The following is a 20,398-nucleotide window of genomic DNA, read 5'->3' as shown; positions in this document are numbered from 1 at the left end:
GAACTCACTCTGTGATGTGAAGTTTAAAATCTGTCGGTACAGTCTGAGCTTCTCGTGTGACCGGGTTGCTTTTGCACTCAGATCTCCTCCACTGACTTTCAGGTGAAGTTCTGAGTGCAACCTGAGCTCTGATGTGTTAGTTTCAGCAGGAAGTGGCTGATCTTTAACCTGCCGGACTTCATTCCTCACACCGTCACAGGCTCCACAGCTGCCGCCCAACTCGTTCGATTCTCGTTTTTACGGTTCAAAGCTGCATTACACCTTCCTGCTTTGGTCCGGGGCTTCCCTGAACACATCACACAATGACCTGATGACTAAGTTTCATTACCTGTGAACTCTGAAACATCCCCTCCTGTTTGAGACACCAAAGGACTGAGTGTCTGTGGTGAAGAAACTCTAAATATAGGCGTCTAAAATTATATTTAGGACTTTTGGTTACATATTTAAAGAAAAATATCTAAATGACAGATTATTTTTGAATTTTTTTATTAGAAATCTCTAATGAGCTGATGAGCAGGTGGGCGGGGCTTCTGCACATGCGGCAGCCATGAGATCACACAGATCCAAGAGTCGAAAAAACAGAAAAAGCCAAAACAGGTCCACTTCAGAGTGGTTACTGTTCCCTTCAGGGCAAAAGACCAGGAAACTGCATCATCCAGTGGCCTTTAGAGGAACTGCAGCTGATGTTGTGCACTCCTCTCTTTCTCTCTCAGTGTGTCAGGGAATGAGCAACCACCTGTCGCTGTTGGGGACGTACGAGCAGCACTACGACAGCATGGTGAGGATGTACTCCAACTGCTCCGTGGTGCTGGAGAACCTGGAGATCACCTACACGCAGGAGCACCACGACCTGTCCTTCCTGCAGGTGAGCCACCGTCCCTCAGCATCAACAAACCAGTGTACAAATAAAATGAATGATTGTAAATCAATAATTAGAGGTTAGGGTTATAAATGAACCAAAGCAAATAATAAAGTGAAAGAAAAGTCCATAAATAAAATCAATAAAACCAGCAACAGACAAACTAACAGAGAAACTACAATCTGGAGTTTCTCTGTTTTTATTGGAATAAAAATTAACGGACTTTATTTCAGCATCATTTTGAATGAAGGATCGTCTTTGGCACAATAACAGGAAACCAGCTTCAGCTGAATTATCATTAAAGACCAGTTCTCATAAGTCTGACTCACTGTGAGAGCAAACAGCAGAGACATGGCGAGGCCAAACAGCGTGGATGTTTCTGTGCGATTCACACGTCAGCTGTGACGGTGGGAACGCCTCACTCCTCTGAGCCTCAAACATCACTCCAGCCTGAAAACAAGTTTGAAACAGGGAGGAAAACCTAAAATACGATGTTAAAATCACTCATTTTTGTAAAGGTTTCTCAGAACGTTTATCAGGTGAACTTTACACTGAAGAGACTTCCTGTTGCTCTGGTTGGGCCCACCTGAGGTTACACTGGTCTGTGAACGCCTCGCTGCCTGAGGAAACGTTTGGTGGATGCCGAGCACCTCGGTGGACTCATCTGTGTTTTTACTGTTTTATCTTCCCTCACACAAACACAACTGTGTCTGTGCTGCATTCAAGGAGCCTCTGTTATCAGGTTGCCTTGAGGAGCTCTGCTTTTGGGAAATCAAACCCAGATGTTAAAAAATAAGAGAAGGGGAACACTTTGAGAAGCACCGTGTGGGAGTCAGATCCGTCGCGCTCAGGCAGCTGGTCATGTGACCATGCCTGCACATAAAAGTGACTGAACACTGAAAGAAAGATGAAGGGCAGGTTTCAGCAACACATTCATACATAAACACAGAAACAGGGCAGCGAGCAAAGCGTTTCCAAATGATGTTAATCAAACCAATCAATAAGAGTGTTGTTAAAGGCTACTTTGACAATAATGACTGACTTTATTTGGACTCATTTATCCTCCTCTTTGCTTTAGTCCATCCAGGAAGTAGGCGGTTATGTTCTGATCGCTATGAACGATGTGGCGACCATCCCATTGGTCAACCTGAGACTGATCCGGGGACAGAACCTGTACGAAGGCCGGTTCGCTCTGCTGGTGATGTCTAACTATCACAAGAACGCCTCATCTGCAACCATCAACTACACCAGCGGCCTGAAACAGCTGCAGCTCAGCAGCCTGACCGGTACACACAGACACACAGACACACACACACAGACACAGACACAGACACACACAGACACACACAGACACACACACACAGACACACACAGACACAGACACAGACACACACAGACACACACAGACACACACACACAGACACACACAGAAACACACAGACACACGCACACGCACACACACAGACACAGACACAGACACACACAGACACACACACACACACACACACAGACACACACACACGCACACACACACACAGACACACACAGACACACACACACACAGACACACACACACACAGACACACACAGACACACACACACACAGACACACACACACACACACACGCACATACACACACACACACAGACACACACAGACACACACACGCACACACACACACACACACAGACACACACACACACAGACACACACACACACAGACACACACAGACACACACACGCACACACACACACACACACAGACACACACAGACACACACACGCACACACACACACACACACAGACACACACACACACAGACACACACAGACACACACACGCACACACACACACACACACAGACACACACACACACACAGACACACGCACGCACGCACACACAGGCACACAGACACACACGCACACAGACACACACGCACGCACACGCGCACACAAACACACACACACAAACACACACACACAAGCTTCCCAGATAATTCAGAGCTGGTGAGTAGTTCAAGGACACTCAGATTTTGGAACAGCCAACAACAACTGTGTTTTTACTCTTTAACAACAAAAACTGCGTTATGAAACGCTACAAGTGTGATTTGAGTGGAGGAACCTTGCAGCCGGTGGCTGCAGGACCCTGAGACACTGCTACACCCAGAGTGGGCGCTCCACCCTGTTCTTTCTGAGAACAATGGCTCCTGACTTGGAGATCCTGATTCTCAACAAGAACTGCAGCTAAAAGTATTCAGACATGAACTGTTTGTAGAGACACGAGCTAAAAGAAAACGACTTGACACTGTTTTCAAACTGAGCCTGAGTGTGTAACCCACACTTTACATGCTGATGTCCTGCCTGTCACAAGTGCAGCTGTGTGCTGGCAGGAGGAGTTCCTGTGCACCTTCACTTTTTATTTTTGGTCAGCTCTTTGTTTTCTGCTTCATTCTGCTGAGAAGAGGTGATGACACCCATGCTGAGCTGGGTGGACACACCATTTAAAACTCTTCAGTCAACGCCTGATTGTGCTCCAGCAGCAGGAAACAGACCACACCCTGGCCATCACTCGCTGCTTCGGCTGAACTGTGGACTCAGCATTAAGTGAAACTTAAAGTCTGTGCTGTGGAGAGAGCTCTCACAGAGATGCTTTGTTGGATTTCGGTGGACTATATTTAAAAAATAAATATCTTTGATGATTTCAATACTTTGCGTCTTCCTCCAAAAATTCCTCAAATCAAAAAATATGTTGAAAATTTTATTGCTGCAACATCACAATTTCAGATGTTAGATAATCAAGATGAAGATGATTAAACCTCTAGAGCTGGCATGTCAAACATAAGGCCCAGGGACCAGAATCGGTCCAATAAAGATTTCAGTTTGGGTCACAGGATGGAAAATGTGAAGAAGGGCATCAATATCCTGCTGACAAAGACCTTCATATCTGTTCATACAACATAAGTCGTATGAATGTTATTATCGCTGTCAGTGTCTCACGATGGAAAATGATGTCTGCGCTGTAGAGTTTGATCCTTTCTGCTTATAAAAACAGATAAAAGTTTCTGTGGTCAACGGTAGGGATGGGTATCGATAAGATTTTCACGATTCCGATTCCATTTTCGATTCTGTTTAACGATTCGATTCTCTTATTGATTCTTTTTAAAAAAGGAGAACACTAAGGTCGATTAGCTCAGAACTTTGTTTTATATCTTCTCTTTGAACAAGATAGAAATTTAGGAGTAACATGGCCTTACAAACCCAACAGTGAGATCTTAAGAGATCCAGCCTACGGCTCTTCAATGGGTGTCACAGGGTCCCCAGGAAAAACATTGTAAATGTAAAATAATAAAATAAATATTCTTCTGTAGCAATAACAAAGTAAAACATAAATTATTCAGTAGCAATTACACAAGAATATCCAGTAATGTCCCTGCCTACAATTAAACACATTCACTTACTGAAAATCATCTGCTGTGGCAAACGGGTGCAAGCCTTTGACCACAAACTGAGTCTCTGCTCGGTGACATTCGTCTATCCTGGCCTGAAAGGAGACGCTGCCGGCAGACTGCAGCGAGAACTGCCAGCATCTGAGCCAGACTCTGTCTCTCTCATCATGGTCACTAAATGCACAGTAATGGCAGGTTTGTAATAAGGCAGATCGCGCTAACATAATATGCACTGTTAGCTGATTATTTACCTGCCGCATTAACGGAAGAGGACGTGCAAACGTTACCGCTGCTGCTGGGTTGAGATTCACGAGTCCGGAGCGGAATTAAAAACACGACATTCATTTAAGGTCATCGCGTGTTTGTGAGCAAATGCTTTTGCATATTCGTAGTGTTTCCTCCTATTTCTAAATTAAATATCTACTTTGCAAGTATTGCAAGTTGCCCTGTTGTCATCCGTTCTCGTAAAGTATAACCAAACTTTTGAGCGTTTGAGCTGCTTGGGCGCCGTGTTTCCTGCCAGGTAAATGATGCTCCACAACGTGGTGACGTCATTCGGGGCGACTGGAATCGATAAGGGAATCGTTTGCAAAAATGGCAAACACTTCCAAGGAAGTGAAACAGTGGGAACCGGTTCTCAACAAGAACCGGGTTTCGATAACCATCCCTATTCACAGATAGTTTATAGAGGCGACGTGTTGGAGGATGTTGGAAAATGTTTTGACGTGCTGGCCTATGTCTGCTTCATTATCCTCACAGAGATCCTGAAAGGAGGTGTAAAGGTGACCCGCAATCCTTTGCTGTGCAACATAGAGACCATCGATTGGTGGGACATCGTGGACAAGGCCAGCAATTACAGCGTGGTGTTCACCAAGGACGACTTTCCAAAGAAATGTGCGCAGAGCAGAGATTCAGATTTTCAGCCTTTGCTCACTGAGCTGTGATCTGAAGGGTTTCATAATTCTGTGTGTGCGTGTGTGTGTGTGTGTGTGTGTGTGTGTGTGTGTGTGCGTGCCTGTGTGCGTGTGCGTGCGTGCGTGCGTGTGTGCGTGTGTGCGTGTGTGTGTGTGTGTGTGTGTGTGCGTGCCTGTGTGCGTGTGTGTGTGTGTGTGTGTGTGTGTGTGCGTGTGCGTGCGTGCGTGCGTGCGTGTGTGTGTGTGTGTGTGTGTGTGCGTGTGTGTGCGTGTGTGTGTGCGTGTGTGTGTGTGTGTGTGTGCGTGTGTCCAGGTCAGACGTGTGACCCCAGCTGTCATAACAGCTCGTGCTGGGCAGCAGGACAGGATCACTGTCAGAGATGTAAGCACACACTCCTTCCTGCTCTCACACAGTCGTTCAAAGTCACATGATGGTACGTGTCGATTGTCCCTCTCTCTGTCTGTTTCTGTCAGTCACCAAGCTGCTGTGTGCAGAGCAGTGCAGCTGGAGGTGTCGGGGGCCCAAACCCGTCGACTGCTGTAACGAGCACTGTGCTGCGGGCTGCACTGGACCTCGGGCCACCGACTGCCTGGTCAGTGTTAATCCTCACACAGCACTGCTGCAGTTACAGTTTGCATGTCTGGGACAAAGATTTTTACAGGACAAGACGGGCAGGTGTTCACCAATCAGCAAAGACACATTTACAAGACTCTGAATATTTCATTATCTACATATACATGAGATCATTAAAAGATTCCGAGAATCTGGAGCGATCAGTAAAAATCAGTACTGGATAGACGTGAACTTCGGGGACTCAGACAGCACTGCATTAATAGCAGGTGTGATTGTGTGATGGAGATCAGTGACAGGTTTCACAGCTCAGCTCCACATCTGCAGATCAGAGCGCCATCATGCAGAGAAGAAGCTCCAGATGTGAACATGACATAAAACAGCTGATTTTTTAATTCTGCATATTTTTCACACTTTCATGTTTCAGATCATCACACAGACTTTAATGTTAAAATAAAAAAAGGTATCCAAACTTACCCGGGAAAAAGTAGTTTCTTCCGCCTCGTTAATTCATAAACTGTAATTAAACACATTGTTAGAAAGTTCAGCTGGACTAGCATCACCTGGGCCCAGCCTGCTGTGTGGCTGCTGAACTGGCCTGCCTACAGTCTAGACCTTGGGCCAGCTGAGAACATCTGGAACATCACAGAACCAGAAACAGGATGAACAAAGCCAGGACTGCTGAGCAGCTGGAATCCTTCATCAGAGCAGGACAGCTGCTGGCCTCAGCTCACAGACCTTTACATAGACCTGTTCTACCTTACAGATGTGTTCCTGCCATCAAATTTAAAATGAGCTCATATTTTTCTTATTTTCTCAGGTTAAAGATTTGATATGCGTTCTATGTTACAACTGTGTCGTGTCACAACTTTTTCAGAATTGATGTTTTAAAAAACTCGGGCTAAAAAACATCTTATTAAAAGACTAAATACAGGCTGTTTTCTCTGTCTGTCCTCGTGCTCTCCAGGCCTGCAGGGCTTTCAACGATGACGGAATCTGTAAAGACGCGTGTCCACCTTTGAAACGCTATGACTCCATACTTCATCAGGTGGTCGAAAACCCCAACGCCAAATTCACCTTTGGAGCGACCTGCGTCAAAGCCTGCCCACGTACGGACTTACACATAAGTCACATCATCCACCTGTGGTGGTGTCCCTGGAAGCCTCAGTGTGACAGGGTTGAAAACAATGTAGCTTCCAGCTAGAGACCTAAACATGGTCTTTGTCCTTAATGAGCTCTGTTTGCTTCTGGTTGGGTGTAGATAACTACGTGGTGACTGAAGGCTCGTGTGTTCGTTCCTGTAGCAACAGGATGTACGAGGTGAAGGAGAATGGAATCCAACGCTGCAAAGACTGTGACGGACCCTGTCCTAAAGGTAGAGAGCGCGCGAGTGAGAGACACCTGAGAATCAATCAAATCACCTGACCAGCTCTTTCTCTCCTGCAGCATGTGACGGGGTCAGGTTTGGCACTCTGATCAACACCATCGCTATCAACGCCTCCAACATTGACTTGTTTAAGGACTGCACCAAAATCAACGGCGACGTCGTCATCCTTGAATCCTCCTTCACTGGGTGAGGAGCTCCTCCCACTAAACATCACAGTGTTACACTGCGACTTCACGGTAGCTGGATGCTAACAGCATCATACCCACAGCCACACCTCAGCACATCGCCAACGCTCGCCTGTCATGAAACACAGGCTTCATTAAGTTAGCCTGACAGAAATAAATGACTTATTCATGTTCAGTGCAGTCAGCTGAGTAGGCCGTCCTCTGTGTCAATGACTTGTGCTGATTTGCCATTCCAGGGATCCACATTACAACATCCCACCCATGGAGCCCGAGAAGCTGGAGAACTTCAAGACAGTGAAGGAAATCACTGGTAGGTCTACAGCCTGAGAGCAATGGGAGTCACACTAACTGAATCTGTAGTTCGTTGCCCTCTGATTCATGGAGTTGTTAAAGTTTTGAAGATTGCAGCAACAACCAGTGTTTGTGTCGTCCAGGTTACCTGATGATTCAGTTCTGGCCCAAGAATCTGACATCTCTGTCTGTGTTTGAGAACCTGGAGATCATCAGAGGAAGAACGACATTCTCGTGAGTCTCACTGTCCAGAAATACCAGAAATATGTGAAATATGTGGGTTTTCTTTCCAAACTGATAACAGTTTACACCGAGGTTATAAAGGAACTATGACAACTAAACCTCTGAGCTATTCTGGGCCCATAAATCTGCTTGCATAATGGGTGGTTTCTTTTGCACTCTGACAAATGGAAGTGTAGCTCAACACTGGTTTCATATGTAGATATTTGGTCTGTGTTTCGTTTGACTTCAGACTTTACTCAGTATCAGTGTCAGCATGACATGATTTGGTAAGCGGAAGAAGGTTGGTGGATGGATGTTGGATGGATGGATGGTTGTTGGACCAGCAAGAGTGCTGATGGTGGCTCTGTATTGTTTATGTACCCCCCTCTTATGGACTCTTGCTCTTCAGGAAACACAGTTTGGCCGTGGTGAGCTTGAAGCACCTGCGGTGGCTGGGTTTGCGCTCTCTGAAGGAGGTCAGTGCCGGAGTAGTGGCAGTGAAGAATAACCCCGAGTTATGTTATGTTTGGAAAGACCAGTGGGCCCACCTATTCAGATCAACCGACCAGACCATTAGCTTGTTGAACAACAGTCCCCCTGATGTGTGTGGTGAGTCAAGAGTTCACGTTCAGCACAGCTATTGAATGAACGAATGTCTGAGAAATAAGACAATATTCTTGTCTCTGCGACACAGAGAGGAACAATCAAACCTGTGACACGGAGTGTACAGATTTAGGCTGCTGGGGTCCAGGGCCCACCATGTGTTTGTCCTGCCGGCAATTCAACCGCAAGGGCCGCTGTGTGGTGTCGTGCAACCTGCTGCAAGGGTGAGTTATAGACTTTAAACATTAGTGAAGCAGTTGCTGTGTCTCTGTGAAGCCTTTTGTCAGGCTTCAAAACAGGCTTTCTGCTGTCCGTTTATATTCAGCCAGAAGCTGAATAAAGTAATCAGCTAAGATTAGCTAGCTTGATTAGCTAGCTCAACCATAAACTTTGTTGATACACAGACATGTATACGTGCTGAAAATATTTTAGGTTCTACATATATTTTTATTTAATACTAAATTTACAGAATCACTACACCCAACACTCAGAGAACGGAGGTTACAGGCATAACCCCAAGCTAACCTGGTGCTGCTGCTAAATTTGGCTGCTACCTTAGCTGCTACCTAGTCTCTCAATATTCACACTCTACACAATTAATGTCACAAACACAGATGATACACAAACATCTAAAATCAAATAAACTTGTTCTACAGCACACACACATCCAGGTAAAAGTCGTCATTGTCCCTGCAGTCACTACACTCCCAACATAAATACCAGTAATTCAGATGAGTGCAGGTTGCTCCGAAACAAATAAAAAAAGCTGAATTTCACTCATCAAAACTGGAGGAAATACTTGAAAATAGCTGCACAACAAGTCACCCCTGAACAGTTGTTTAGAAGGTTAGTTAATTATGAATTAATTCATTGTAACATGTGAGTCTGTGGGGCTGGACCCCCTGCTGGATACAGCCTTAAGTGGCTATTGGAGGAAATCCATAATTTCCATCAGTGCAGAAAACCGAGCTCTTGTTCCCCCGGTGAGCTTCTGCACACTGACTCTGGATCTTTCTCTGTGTCCTCCTGCAGGGAACCCAGAGAGGTGGAGGTAAATGGCAGCTGTGTCCAGTGTCACCCAGAGTGTCTGCTGCAAACCGGGTCGCTGACCTGCTCCGGACCGGTCAGTGCAGCTTCTACTGCTATTGTTGCCATTGTTGCTAGGAGGAGTGTACAGTATGAAATAGCATCGGACAGTCAAAGCATACAAGCAACTGTAACAGCTGCTGATTTTTCTAATTAATACTTCGTACTCTTCTTCAAGTCATGTCTGAACCTGAAAGTTCAAACTTTTTAAGGTTTTTCAAAGCAGATCTTTAAGATTTTGTGTATTAAAAACATATTTTTAGTTCTTTTTGAGATTTATATCAAAAATTAAGGTAAAAAGGGCATGATCAGTAGATGTTAAATTAATCCTGCAGAAAAATACAGGAGCAAGCGTGTTAACAACGGGACAGGAAACATGAGGAATCTGTAGATTTCGCTTTGAGAATGAAACATTTTTTGGCACATTTTGTTTTTCTGTAAATATTTTGGTCCTTGTACAAAGACAAAAATCATAAATCGTGGTTTAGAAAATGAACATCCCCATCATCATCCCCACCTGCAGGGCCCTGACAAGTGTTCCCAGTGTGCCCATGTTAAAGATGGCCCCCACTGCGTGCCACACTGCCCTCATGGTGTGCAGGGAGAGGGAGGCAAGTTGGTCTGGAAATACGCCGACAGAATGGGCCAGTGCCAGTCCTGCCACCAGAACTGCAGCGAGGGGTGAGGCGCATGCTGCTGAATCCCCGCTGAGGGTGTCGGCAGAGCAGCTGATATTAAACAGAGCGTCTAACATTGGATTTAAGATGTTTTGTGTCTGTGTGTCTGCAGGTGTTCTGGTCCTGGATTGTCTGGATGCAATGGGTAAAAATATATCTTTGGTTGTATCTTAACTGAAATCAACACAGAAAAGATGATGCCAAATAAACTTTTGCATTTCAACAATATATATATATGGGGCGTCTGTCTCTCATTCTCTCTCTCCGGCTGCTACTTCAATCATGAAACTGATCAGTGATCAGCTGATCGTCTCTCTTCTTTGTTTTTGGCCCACTTTGCACCAGAAAGAGGAAACCAGCGGCTGAACAACAGCAGCACGTTTAAGCTTGATCAGCTGTTGTTAGAATTTATTTAATATTACTTTCTACACCAGGATCTTTTTCTACGTAGCTGACGCTGGTAACTGTGCAGGGGTGGAGCTAGCAAAGTTTAGCCAGGGGGGCCGATAGGGCATTAACAGGGAAAAGGGGGCACAAAGACATACTTTTCTTTCTTATTCTCATTTAAAATGTCTAGCTTTTAATAAATAATTATCTGAATCTTACAACCAAAGTTTTCATGTGATGTAAAATGTATAGAAGTCCATTACTGTATATAGTAACTGTTAAGTCTAATATACCCTAGTAAGCTGTAGTACTTTTTCCTTTGGGAACCATCTGTGCAGTTCTGTTGAAGAAAGATGTTGAATCTATTTAATTATTGTAGAAAAATAATTGATTTCTGTGCATTTTTTACACGCACATTAAATTAAAGTTGATTACGTCGATTAATCATGATGAGGTGGGGGGTGGTTCCCTTTTTTATTTTGCTGGGAGTTTGCAACCCCATTAGTTTGGTTATTTAATATTTCTGCTAAGTACTCTTTAAAATACCAGAATAGGGAGGATGGAGCAGGTTTAAGTTTATTAGATTGATCAGTTTTGCTGAACTATGAAATATTTTGGGTGCAGTGTATTTTTTTGCATACAGGTATAGCAGAATATTTTTTTACTTGAGTATGAACTTATACAAAATGCAGAAAGATATTTTAAAAAAAGTTTTACCGATTATAAAATGCACTGTATCAGATTTATATCAGTATCGGCCAATATTCAAATTTATGATATCGGTATAGGGAATAAAAAAGTGGTATCGTGCCATCTCCAGTTTGAACAGGACTCTATGACTCTGCATGCTGTCAGCATCATTTAACGCTCTCTCTTCACAGCTCTCTTGCACACTCTACACTGGCGGCCAGTGTGATTGGAGGGCTCCTGCTTCTCGTCATTGTGTCACTGATCATCTTTGTGTTGCTACGACGAATGCAAATTAAGAGGAAGCGAACTGTACGCCGCCTGCTGCAGGAGAGAGAGGTGAAGACTCAGCTTTTCATTCTGCATTTAAAACGTGATCGATAGTAAAATGAATGCATTAATGATGAACCTGGGTTTGATTTGGTTGGTAGCTCTAAAATATGAACTGAAGTCTCTCTACATATGATGCTATTGGATGACTTTTGTCATTTAGCTGGTGGAGCCGCTGACCCCCAGTGGTCAGGCACCTAACCAGGCACTGCTGAGGATCCTGAAGGAGACCGACTTTAAGAAGGTCAGGGTGCTCGGCTCCGGCGCCTTTGGGACGGTGTACAAGGTAAATATGTTTGATACAAGAGAATGATCCCCTCATGGTGGTACTTTAAATGTTTAGTCATGTGAGTGCAGCAGAGGAAATGCTGCTGTCATCCAACACTTGAGACTTGAACGCACCACAGCCCAGTCGCACTCCTGCTAGTTGGACAGAATAAAGTGTTTGTTTGTTTAGGGTTTGTGGATCCCTGAAGGCGAGAATGTGAAGATCCCAGTAGCCATCAAAGTTCTCAGAGAGGCCACGTCACCAAAAGCCAACCAAGAAGTCCTGGATGTAAGACTCCTCTGTGTGCTTCTTCTTTTTCCTGCTATACAAACACATTGTTAGTGACTGTTAAGTATTTTGTGTCTTGAATTTTAAGTCGCTCCACCAAATATCTTCTTACATTTAAGGGGTTTAAAAAAGTTGGATCTTAATCTTGAGCTGATTAAAGGGCGCACTGAAGTTAAAAATGCTCCACAGCTGCATCTGTAGCTCAGACTTTCCCGTGGATGTTTCTCAGTAACACTGCTGTCTGTGTAGGAAGCGTATGTGATGGCGAGTGTGGATCACCCTCATGTGTGCCGCCTGCTGGGAATCTGCCTGACATCATCAGTCCAGCTGGTTACTCAGCTGATGCCGTACGGCTGCTTGCTGGACTATGTCCGGCACCACAGGGATAGCATTGGGGCGCAGTGGCTGCTCAACTGGTGTGTCCAGATTGCTAAGGTGAGTAAATGAGGTCAGCAAGACCTCCTCTAAGGAGAAACTCTCCTGCCTGAGGCGCCAGCTCAGTGTGCAGCTCTCTTTAAGCCTGCTGAGGCCCATTAATGCAAACACAAGAAACCGTGTGCTAATCTGTTTAGTCCGTTTTAAGTCTGATTTGGATTTTTAAGTGCTGGGAAAATCACAAGGTACAAGGTCAGAGGCTCACAGTGAAACCTGATGAGAGCAGTCTCCATTCATAAAGTGTGCTGATGGGATCGTGGGTGCTGAATATGGAGCTGATGGCAGGAGAAAAACGGGAAAACCTCAGAGATAGTTCATGGATGCAGTGAAGGAGGACGTGCAAAAAGCTGGTGTGACAGATGAGGATGCTGGGAGAGGGGGAGATGGGGGCAGATGAGCTGCTCTGGCGCCCCCTAAAGGCAGCAGCCTGAAGAAGTTAAACAAAAACAAACAATTTACACAGATGAGTTACAGTCATTTACACATTTTTGTATGAGGCTGTAAACATGTTTATTTCTGCTGTAACTTTTGACATTTTTACACGTGGATCTGTGGACACTGAACGATTGTTGGAGTCAGCATCACCTGCAGTTTCTGGACTTCATTTCTTTTGCAGAGATACTGGTGCTGCAGCCCAGCCAGTTATCACACAGCTGGTTTTACTCATAATGAAAACTTGTGTGCATGCATGACGTTTGTGTGCAGGGGATGAACTACCTGGAGGAGCGTCACCTGGTGCATCGTGACCTGGCTGCAAGGAACGTCCTTTTGAAGAGTCCTAACCACGTCAAGATCACCGACTTCGGCCTTGCCAAGCTTCTGACGGCAGATGAGAAGGAATATCACGCTGATGGAGGAAAGGTGTGTTTTCATGTGGATGGCACTCGGAGACGAGCTGATTTCTATCAGGACAAAACCACAAAAGACTAAATCAGACAGGATGTTGATGTTGTTAAAATGTTCCTCACCTGTCTGTGTGTGTTTGTCTTCCTCTGTTTAACGCAGGTTCCCATTAAGTGGATGGCATTAGAGTCGATCCTCCAGTGGACTTACACCCATCAGAGTGATGTCTGGAGTTATGGTGGGTCAATCTGTGGCTCTCTAGCCTGCACAAGGCCCACTGGGTACTTGTTTCACTACACCTGAAAAAGTTATTTTCTTACTGTGACATAAAAAGACAGCTGTTCTATCACAGCTGGGATAGGCTCCACCCACGACACTGAATTTGATAAGTGGAAGCATAAAGTATCATGAGGTAGCCCTCCATAAAGAATCGTCTGCTTTATTGTCTATTTTACTTCGAATGGAAACATTAAAATTGAAACCATTAACATGCTGTTGTCTTGTGTATGACCTGACACAAGAGGTCGACCATAAACTCCTAAAATGCTCTCTGATGTCATAGATCCAGTGAGCATTAGAGTGATCTTCTCATAGATTTCAGTCTGACAGGACTGCCCCCTCCTGGGCATTTGAAAGAAAAACGGTTCAGGCTCAAGATGCTTACTTACTGATTCACCGTTCGGACCCCAGAACATATTTCTGTCTTTTATATACATGCAAATAAAAATGATCATTATCATTAAAATTCTCATCAGGAACAAACCCTCCTTGAACTCATGTTGTTTACTTCATCGTGTCTGTTGTTGTGTGACGGAGGTTTTACCGAGCACTGAGTCTGCTCTAACAGTCGATGGTCTGCAGGTGTGACGGTGTGGGAGATCATGACGTTCGGCTCCAAGCCATACGACGGCATCCCGGCCAGCGAGATCGCCACGGTGCTGGGGAGAGGCGAGCGGCTGCCTCAGCCCCCCATCTGCACCATCGATGTCTACATGATCATGGTCAAATGTAAGACGAGACGCAGGTGGTGCTGGTAGAAAAATTGCGCCTTGATGGGAACATGAAACTTTTAAATAGTTATGGCGCTTTTTCACAAAAAACTCATCATGTCTCCAAATCGGGCGTCTGTTTGTCTTACAATGGCTCCAGGCTACGGTCTAAATTTCATGAAGTCAGACAAAAAAATTCTACATCAAGTACTAAAAGTTCTTTGGTATGACGAACACGAATATAGCCTGGAGCAGCTCAGCTGTACAGAAGACTGAAAATCATCCACTTTGCTTCTGCAGGCTGGATGATCGACCCGTCCAGTCGGCCCAGGTTCAAAGAGCTGATGGTGGAGTTCTCCAAGATGGCCAGCGACCCGTCCAGATACCTGGTCATACAGGTAAACCAGGGATTTCATGTTATTTACTTGTATAATAACACTTATAAAAAGATTTTCTTCACTGAGGGTTGGTAATATGGAGATCCTTTACCGTCTGACTGTCCAGATATTTTCTACATGTAATAATATTAATATTGTCTTATTTCTCAGACATTTGTTCATTCAAAAGCTGTGCTGAACGTGAACTCTTGACTCACCACACACATCAGGGGGACTGTTGTTAAACAAGCTAATGGTCTGATCGGTCGAATATTTGTGACATTTGTGAGAAATCATTTACGCTCATAGGACTCAGTGTTTCTGTATGGAGCTAAATCACTTGGTCAGCAATCAGTTCTATTATTAACAATCCAAAAATATTTACATTTTAACCTTAACAATAATCTACTTTTATAGTAATCAAAAAACTACAGGAATAAACCAAAACCTTCTTACTGAAAATGAAAGAAGGAAGCTGACACTTAACCTAATTAACAAGTTAACTGATTAGAAAAAGATAAAGCATTTCTACTTCTAATGATCACATTTAACTCAGTTTTTCCTGTTTTGAAAATGAAGATATTAGAAAAATAAAATAATTTTGTTTTCATATGGAAAACCGTCCATCGTCTTTTCTTTTTGTTTCCTCTTGAATGCGCTGGCATATGATGAATTAAAGTATGATACAATTAATTTTTTAAATGTAAAGAACCAAATTCTGATCACAGTACGGGGTGCACGTGGAGAATATGTCACGATCTGGATCATTCAGACACAAAACAGGAATAAATTTAATCCAGGAGAAAAAGTATTTTAGAAATATCTACAGCTGAGATTTTTTTTATGAAACCACATGAACATAGTTGAATTATTAGACCCGACAAACATCATATCATCAGTTCATCTCTTTACTTCCTGTTTATTAGAGAATTAAGCAGTTTGGGATCAACGTGTGTTCTAACTCATACTCACACGGTGAATATAGATGAGTAAACTATTAAAATGAAATAATATTAGTATTTATTAACTGCACAGAACTAACAGGGAATGTAAAGTTTCGGTGTGTAGAAAGAAGCGGTTCAAAAGAAACACGAGAAAATGATTTCAAACAAACTTCCAATAAATGCAAAGCTGTTTCTCTTTGGTTTCAATCCAGAAGATGATCATTATAATAAAAATGAACGAGCAATAATGATCGTCTTTAAAGAAAAAAACTGTTACATAGCATAAACTCGACTACATTAATTATTTTTGTCAGGGGGACCTGCCAAGTCCGTCAGACAGCAGGTTTTACTCTCGTCTGCTGAGCACCGACGACACCGAGGACGTTATTGACCCGGACGAATACCTGCTGCCCTACAGAGGCATGGGTAACCATAAGGACCGGCCCATGGTATGGACACACACACCTATTGTAGTCTAATCTAGTCTAAAGACACATTGTTACATGTCTATATGTTTTATCAAACATTTTAGTAAGTGTTACATGAAAAAACATTGTGCTTAAGAAAGTGTTCGGCGCCCCCTGGTGACCCAAGTAAATGTAAACCGTCTACTTCCACTCGCCATAAGTGGCCAGAAGTACAGCTATTTATTTCCTCTGTGTTTCATTCTAATGAACGTGCTTTGATGAAACAGAGGTGTTTCATTGATTCTCTTCGTTCGTGTCAGAATGGTCATCCGGCCGGAGAGAACAGCCTCGCCCTGCGGTACATCACCGATCCCACTGACAGCGCACTGGAAAAGGACTTCATCGACCACGGTATCCATCATCAAACATAACTCAGACCAGTGACAAATAATTAGGAGATGTAAATCAATTAATAGCCAGACAGCAAACTGTCTTCATGACAGAAAATTAATTAATACCTAAACAGCATTTTCCTGCTCTGTCTTCCAGAGTACATGAACCAGAGTGTGAGTGAGACCAGCCAGAGCAGCCGGCTCTCCAAGGTTTTAAACCCTAATTATGAGGACCTGAGCCTGGGCTGGGGCCCACTTCCCCACCCGCTGGAGGATCTGAACACCTCCCAAGTGCCCTATGGACCTGAATACCTGAACGCGTCCTTCAAACTGCGCCCTCTGGTGACCAGTCACAGCCTTGATAATCCAGACTACCAGGCTGACTTCCTGCCTCAGACCATTAAAGATGCAACGTTAGCGGAGAACCATCTGTTCCTCCCAGCAGCAGAGAACCTCGAGTATCTGGGTGTGGGCGGCGCTCTACATGCTCCTGTCCGCTAGGGGACAGCAGCACTCGGGCTGTCAGACTGAAGCTGTGCTCTACTTTCATTCAAGCTGCCCACAGGAATTAATTGTTTTACAGTCAGTTCTTCAGGAAACACTGACTTGAGCAGAGGCAGCACTTCATCCAGACCGACAGCCTCAGACTCACAATTGATGTTTGCAAGTTTGCTTGACTGGTAGGACCAAAGGACTTGGTTTAAGCTCTGCAGCTCCTGAACGAGTTTCTTTAACAGTCTCAGTCTGACTAAAACCTTCTGTTTGACTTGAAATACTCTGAATGAACTTTTATTGTATAAAGTGTATAAAGTTATGAATTCTTTGCTTTACTTGACAAGAATGAGCCAAATCATGATTTCCTGTTAACCACTACTGCTCGTGTCTGTGTATCACTGTTGATAGTGTAAATTTATGGAAGTTGAGAGGCTGTCTGCAGGTACTGAACCTTTGTCAGCTTTTCCTTTTCAAGAGAACAAATAGTTTTCATATTTATAGAAACGATGATGATCAGGACTTTAATGTGTTAGAGGAACATGGATGATGAAGATGTGCCCAACAACGAACAATAAAGAGCATCTGACCAGAGTGGGAGCAGTTTGGAGTGAGTCTCGAGCGTCCAGACAGAAAAACTTTTCAATCTATCAAATTTAGATCCAACTTTTACAGCTCACAGTGCTGAACGGGTTGTTTTTAGTTTGAATATTCCAAAAAATCAACCCAAGTTTTATCGACAATGCTGAGTTATTGTCATTGTTGTGGTGCATCGGTTACTGAGGGCCCCTCATAGATGATGGCTTGACGTTCGAGTCCCTGTTTGGCTGGAGCCTCTCTGTGACATAGGTGTAAACTGGCTGTAGTGGTGGAAAGCATAAAGTACTACATGAATGTGTCTTGTAGCGTAGAAGGCTTTGAGTTAAAAAAAACAACTGCTGCTTTTTAAGGCAGTAGTGTTTAGAATTAATCAGCTAATTTCTCTGTGCTTGAACTCATTTGGAGACATATCATGTAAATTATGACCTTTGACAGCCTTCAGCCTCCATAGAGAACCACACTGAATGTCTGTATATGTGATGTGACTCGGTTTGGCTTTAACTGTGGTTAGATGTGAACTCGGGTGTGAATTCAGTTTTCTTTAGCTGACCTGCTAACAGGTTACATTCACTGTTTTCTTGTTTGACACTGAATGAAGTTAAATATCTGCAGGATATTTATCTAAGGTTTATTTAGAGCAAAATTCCACAAATGTCAGCACCAATCTTTTAGAGTTCGTAGGTGGAAAACGTGGGAATGCTCAGAGTATGTTCACCACTTAAGAGATAAAATAACAACCTGAGCAGCTACTACTCCATAATGGAAGGATCCAGACGTGCTTGTGTCATCTGACTGTTTATACCCAGGAAGCAGTGGGGAGTCTCTTGGCTGGATTAGGAATATAACATTATTCCTGTGGAAGAGCTGGAAGTGGTGGAAATGGAGAGGAAGGTCTGGGCATGTCTGCTGAGACTGCTGCCCCAACATCTGGATGCTGACAAGCAGTGGAAAGTGGATGGATGGAGGAATGTAACCATGATGAATATGATGGATGGACAGGAAAGACTCTGAGAAAACTTCAAACTAAAAGATCATAAGAAGAGAACAGAAACCAAACCATTCATGTACATGTTGCTTCTATGTGATTAACCTCACTGCTATTTCAGCCAATATTGAGTGAGTGGTGTTCTTTGCCTCTCGCAGATCAGGGTTCACTGAGTAAACATTGCTGGGTTTTCATAAAAAATGTAAACTAAAACTTTATTTAATACATCGGAAAGACCTACATGTAAAATATGAGCTTTTCGTGACATTGATTTTAGTTTTTGATCATTTATGGAGTGTGATGACAGCTGCCATGTTGTGTCTCCACTCTAACAGTCACTCGATTATCAGTTATATTATTTTCACTTCAGAGACACTGGCACATGTCCCTGCATGAACCATGTAAATGATCCGGCTGATGAATGGGGACCTTGTCTCTGTTGTGTTCTGTGCTGGTTTGTTGTGGATTCTGTGACCCCCTCTGAGTCCAGAGCAAGCTTTTCCTCCATCATCCAGGGGTGGAGTCATGATTCCCGCCCTTCATCATCCTCATTAAACACAGGTAGTTAAGGACCAGCTCGAGCATCCAGTCTAAACCTGATAGTCTGCTCCTGCTAATGCTTTTGTCTCCCTGTTCCCAGCATCACCTCCCCTACCTGAGGAGGGAGTTACTCACCTTTACAGCTTACCTGCTTCCTCAGAGCTGGTCCTCTTCCTTCTGGAACACACTTCCTTTGTATCCTGGTCTTCAGGGATCCTCTCCCTGTGAGTAAAAAGAAACAGTGGCAGAAGGATTCTCTCCTGCAATGATCAAACCTTATTTGAGTAGCTTTGTTGTGAGAAATAAAAGCCTTGTGACTGTGAACGCCGTGTCTGTCATTTTGCCTTGTCCTGAGTGGCCCGCACCTCTTCAATGGCTTCCTGAGTGAAGACATCACAGCTTCCACAGGGTGAGAGGCAGGTACATCCTGGACAGGTCGTCACTCTGATGCAGGGCTAACCATTCACAGCTATGGGCAAGAACCACCAGTGAACCTAACCCCACCAACTGCATGCGTTTGGAAAATAATTATTTTGTGTTATCACTCATCCTGAAAGAAAGTTTAAAGTCGAATCTCTAACCATCCCCTGAATCCATCCTGGCAGCTCGTTCCACATGAGCGGTGTCTGAAAGCTCTAAAACGTCTAATAACTACAAGTAAGTTGGCAGTGTGAGAAAGAAGAGCTCTAATGGGTGATATGGTACTATAAGTTTGACACCTAGGGTCTCAAAATAATGAGACACTGAAGAACATGTGGACACTCGCTCAAAGTAGGCCCATGATAATGATCAGCAAGATGAAATTAGCTAATACTAAAATATTCAACACTGCTACAATCTAACTGTAAAAACAATGGATATTTACAATAAAGGATGTTTGAGCAAAAAGAAAACTTGAGTGAAACTGGATCTGTGCTGTCATATGTATTCATCAAAGAATCTCCATCCATCCATCTTCATCCGCTTTATCCGAGGCCGGGTCGCGGGGGCAGCAGCCTAAGCAGAGAGGCCCAGACCTCCCTCTCCCCAGCCACCTCCTCCAGCTTATCCGGGGGAACACCAAGGCGTTCCCAGGCCAGCCGAGAGATATAATCTCTCCAGCGTGTCCTGGGTCTGCCCCGGGGCCTCCTCCTGGTGGGACATGCCCGGAACACCTCACCCAGGAGGCGCCCAGGAGGCATCCTCATCAGA

At 44.1% G+C, this 20,398-nt stretch overlaps 1 protein-coding gene across 1 annotated transcript in view; it reads left to right on the top strand.

The window, feature by feature from the left end:
• The window catches only part of LOC146567796 (melanoma receptor tyrosine-protein kinase-like), a 41,320-nt gene extending 21,265 nt beyond the window's left edge, over window positions 1–20,055 (top strand). The window contains exons 2-28 of the mRNA XM_085285678.1: window positions 714–865; window positions 1,938–2,145; window positions 5,067–5,201; window positions 5,535–5,603; window positions 5,696–5,814; window positions 6,760–6,901; window positions 7,054–7,167; window positions 7,239–7,365; window positions 7,601–7,674; window positions 7,799–7,889; window positions 8,287–8,486; window positions 8,572–8,704; window positions 9,513–9,603; window positions 10,090–10,247; window positions 10,356–10,388; window positions 11,512–11,656; window positions 11,811–11,933; window positions 12,105–12,203; window positions 12,453–12,638; window positions 13,344–13,499; window positions 13,644–13,719; window positions 14,343–14,489; window positions 14,771–14,868; window positions 16,106–16,240; window positions 16,519–16,609; window positions 16,748–19,228; window positions 19,308–20,055. Coding sequence (XP_085141804.1) covers window positions 714–865; window positions 1,938–2,145; window positions 5,067–5,201; window positions 5,535–5,603; window positions 5,696–5,814; window positions 6,760–6,901; window positions 7,054–7,167; window positions 7,239–7,365; window positions 7,601–7,674; window positions 7,799–7,889; window positions 8,287–8,486; window positions 8,572–8,704; window positions 9,513–9,603; window positions 10,090–10,247; window positions 10,356–10,388; window positions 11,512–11,656; window positions 11,811–11,933; window positions 12,105–12,203; window positions 12,453–12,638; window positions 13,344–13,499; window positions 13,644–13,719; window positions 14,343–14,489; window positions 14,771–14,868; window positions 16,106–16,240; window positions 16,519–16,609; window positions 16,748–17,091 — 3,446 coding nt within the window. The 3' untranslated portion in view covers window positions 17,092–19,228; window positions 19,308–20,055. The remainder of the gene's footprint in view (window positions 1–713; window positions 866–1,937; window positions 2,146–5,066; window positions 5,202–5,534; window positions 5,604–5,695; window positions 5,815–6,759; window positions 6,902–7,053; window positions 7,168–7,238; window positions 7,366–7,600; window positions 7,675–7,798; window positions 7,890–8,286; window positions 8,487–8,571; window positions 8,705–9,512; window positions 9,604–10,089; window positions 10,248–10,355; window positions 10,389–11,511; window positions 11,657–11,810; window positions 11,934–12,104; window positions 12,204–12,452; window positions 12,639–13,343; window positions 13,500–13,643; window positions 13,720–14,342; window positions 14,490–14,770; window positions 14,869–16,105; window positions 16,241–16,518; window positions 16,610–16,747; window positions 19,229–19,307) is intronic.
• Window positions 20,056–20,398: the final 343 nt, after the last annotated feature.

The sequence above is a fragment of the Mchenga conophoros genome, linkage group LG9 (genome assembly GCF_057382185.1).
Source record: "Mchenga conophoros isolate Kocher_MC1m ecotype Shallow Benthic linkage group LG9, M_conophoros_male_GT1.1, whole genome shotgun sequence".
In the NCBI taxonomy this organism is placed as follows: Eukaryota; Metazoa; Chordata; class Actinopteri; order Cichliformes; family Cichlidae; genus Mchenga; species Mchenga conophoros.
The sequence above is the reverse complement of the archived record's forward strand: the minus strand, read 5'-3'. Positions and strand labels throughout refer to the sequence as shown.